The sequence below is a fragment of the Cibotium barometz genome, chromosome 63 (genome assembly GCF_041138505.1).
Source record: "Cibotium barometz isolate CiBa-2024 chromosome 63, ASM4113850v1, whole genome shotgun sequence".
Taxonomy (NCBI): Eukaryota; Viridiplantae; Streptophyta; class Polypodiopsida; order Cyatheales; family Cibotiaceae; genus Cibotium; species Cibotium barometz.
In genome coordinates, this window is record NC_141108.1 from 58369 (window position 1) to 61344 (window position 2976).

The 2976-nt window shown below is 42.9% G+C and overlaps 1 protein-coding gene across 1 annotated transcript; it reads left to right on the plus strand.

The window, feature by feature from the left end:
- The first annotated feature begins 1158 nt into the window (after positions 1-1158).
- LOC147603536 (uncharacterized) lies at positions 1159-2354 on the plus strand. Its single transcript, XM_086796204.1, has 2 exons — positions 1159-1493; positions 1920-2354. The coding sequence occupies exons 1-2, from the start codon at positions 1200-1202 to the stop codon at positions 2142-2144; spliced, it is 519 nt and encodes a 172-aa protein (XP_086652330.1). The 5' UTR covers positions 1159-1199; the 3' UTR covers positions 2145-2354.
- The last annotated feature ends 622 nt before the right edge of the window (positions 2355-2976 follow it).

A 2976-nucleotide genomic window follows, 5' to 3' on the forward strand; every position in this document is an offset into this window, starting at 1 on the left:
AATCTCAATGTGTGATATTTTCACAAAGATTGAGTTACAACTTTATACTTGCCACACTTTTCAAATGCATATTTTTGCTGTGTGAAATCAAAAAACTTTAGTTGAGTGTATAGCCCCAAAGTAAATCATCCATGATGATGCCTATTTTTCTTTTCTTTAAAGAAAACCAATTTGATATAGTTTTTGTTCACAAAGTACTACAACATGCAAAGTCATCAAGGAAAATCCCTTCACAATTTTGAGTCACCTCAAATAATGATTTGTTTCATGCTGTCTATCCATCAACAAAGATAACTTTGCCATCCACACTATGAATGTCACATGGATCCAAGAGGGACATGAACATGAACATGAGCGCATGTAAAGGGTCTTTAAGGGGGGGGCTGAAGTATTTCTCTCACTATAATTCACACCATTTTGTCTGGAAAACTTGATTTCCCAGATTGCAAGACTAGTTGTTGGCAACACAAGTACGCTTTAAAAAAAAAGTATTCTAGAAAAGATTTGCATTTGGACCACACTCCTACCATGAAGAATTGAGTGAACTTTAGTTGGATTGTGTCATTTGGACCACACTCCAACATGTTGCTTACTCTTCTCGACGCGATGATGTTGAAGGCTCGAGAAAAGAGTGCATGCACACACACATACACACACGAGCGTGTTGGCTGGACGACGAGATGATGAAAGGTGAAACGTTGCATGGTTGGATTGTGTCATTTGGACCACACTCCAACATGTTGCTTACTCTTCTCGACGCGATGATGTTGAAGGCTCGAGAAAAGAGTGCATGCACACACACACACACACGAGCGTGTTGGTTCGACGACGAGATGGTGAAAGGTGAAACGTTGCATGCACATGAGCGTGTTGTGCATGATGCAAGCAAAAGCGCACGGTTGTGCGCTCGTGTGAAAATCTACAAACGTGGGCGTGTGCCGACATGTGCTATTCGATTTGTACTCGGAACATATCGTTTGTGCGTGTGGCACCACCATCACCATGAACCCCCCCATTAGATCAAATATATTCGGGATGGCGAATCTGTCCCGCACTGAGGAGTCCACACCTGCTGCTGGCGCGCGGCGTCGCATCGATAAGACGGCCCAACAGATGGCGCCACCACCTTTAAATGAGAGGCAGCAGGCGAGCGAGCGAGAGCGGAAGAGGGCGTTGAGGAGAGGCGTTGCAAGAGAGTCATGATGCAAGGCCCTTCAATAATATGCAGCAGCAGCAGCAGCAAGAAGCAGAAGAAGTACGCCTTCCACGACCTGCAAGCTTCGCCCAGCGTGGAGTCCTCCCCTCTCACAGCCCCTTTGTTCCTGTGCTTCAACTGGAACGATGTCTTCGAGAGGCAACGCTTCGGCGAGAGCGCCCACTTCTACGTGGTGGCCTTCCGGTCCGTCCGGACGCACGAGGCGGACGCCCAGACGCTGGACAAGGCCAACGAGGATGCCCACGAAGAAGCCAAGAAAAGTGGGGGACTTCTCAAGGTATGCTTCCATCTTGCCAAATATTGAGGCAAATCCCATACCTTACTTAGCTTCATTTGCATCTTGATGTCTCCACTGCTTCTAATGGTATGGTTCAACTTGCCAAAAATTAGATGACCACCATGAAGCAAATCCCATAGCATTTGCATTCTCATCATGTGTCCAAAGCTTTTTTTCTTGTCCCACTTGCATCTACATCCTTCACATTGTCCTAACCTTATGCCTCCTAATTGCACGCTCCCACTTTCTTGAAACCACTTTACAACCCACAAAGAAGAAGCAGAAGAAGAAGAAGAGAGGAAAGTCTCATTATATTGCTTATGGATCTTGCCATACATAATTAAGATCAATGCCACTTCAAAAGAGAGATTTTATTAACGGCTTGATATCTTGTTTTTTCCGTTTGTTTTGGTGTATTTTTTGTAGTATTGGAAAGGAAAGCCCAATGCCCAACGAGAGTGCTTGGAGGTTAGCATTTGGGAATCCAAGTCACTCGCTGAAAGAGCCGTCCAAAGGCCTGCCTACTTACATGCCATCAAAGTGGCTGCCACCCTCTATCAATCCTACACATTGGAACGTTACTACCTTGGTGCCACGGTGGACCACCTTCCCACCTTCCAACTCATTGATGTCACTTCTCTCAACACTTGAAGTAACCAAGGCCCTAAGATATAGTGCATCCCAAGTGATATGCATGCTCCTCACGTCTTTACCCGAGTGATATGCATTACATACACAAGTGCAATTTGCAATACAAATGAGCATCCACACATAGCAGTATCCATGTCAAGCATAAGAACCTTTTTTCTTGTATCAAAGTGTGTGTCTCATATAAATAATGTGCCCAAGGCCAATGGACCATGTCCATGGGCAATATTGATGATAGTGTGAAAGGAGTGGTCATGTATATATACGAAAATTACCCATTATTGGGGCTAATCACTTGAATATAAGAAATTATCGTTTCTTCTCTCCAAACCTAGGCTAATCTCCCTAATCTTTACTAATCCAAGATTAATCCTAGACTAATCACTTGAATATGAAAAATTACCCTTTCTTCTCTCTAAACCTAGGCTAATCTCCCTAATCTAGACTAATCCAAGGTTAATCCAAGCTAATCCTAAGATAATGTAGATGTTGCTTTCTTTCATTGGTATGAGAGCTTAGTTTTGATCCATCTTCATCTTTGTTTCAAGAGAAATTGAGAAGTTCTTGGATTTCTTGATTTTCTTGATCTTTCTTGAGTTTCTTGATTTTTCCAAGATTTTCTTAAAGAATTTGGTGTAAACATAGAGAAATCACTTAAGTTGATAACAAAAAATTAGGGCAATGGTGATCTTGAATGTTAGCCATGGCATTAGAGTATGATTTGTTTTCAAATTTGAGCCATTTGGACCAATTTTTGACATGTAGACAACCTTTGGGCCAAAGTGAGTGTGCAATGGACAAGCTTGTATGGTGTGGACTTGCACATCCCCTTCTC

Excerpts from the sequence above, each read along its gene's own strand:
- LOC147603536 (XM_086796204.1), top strand. The coding sequence starts at position 1,200 with ATGATGCAAGGCCCTTCAATAATATGCAGCAGCAGCAGCAGCAAGAAG. Across the intron at positions 1,494-1,919 it reads AAAGTGGGGGACTTCTCAAG|TATTGGAAAGGAAAGCCCAA; the intron begins GTATGCTTCCAT and ends TATTTTTTGTAG.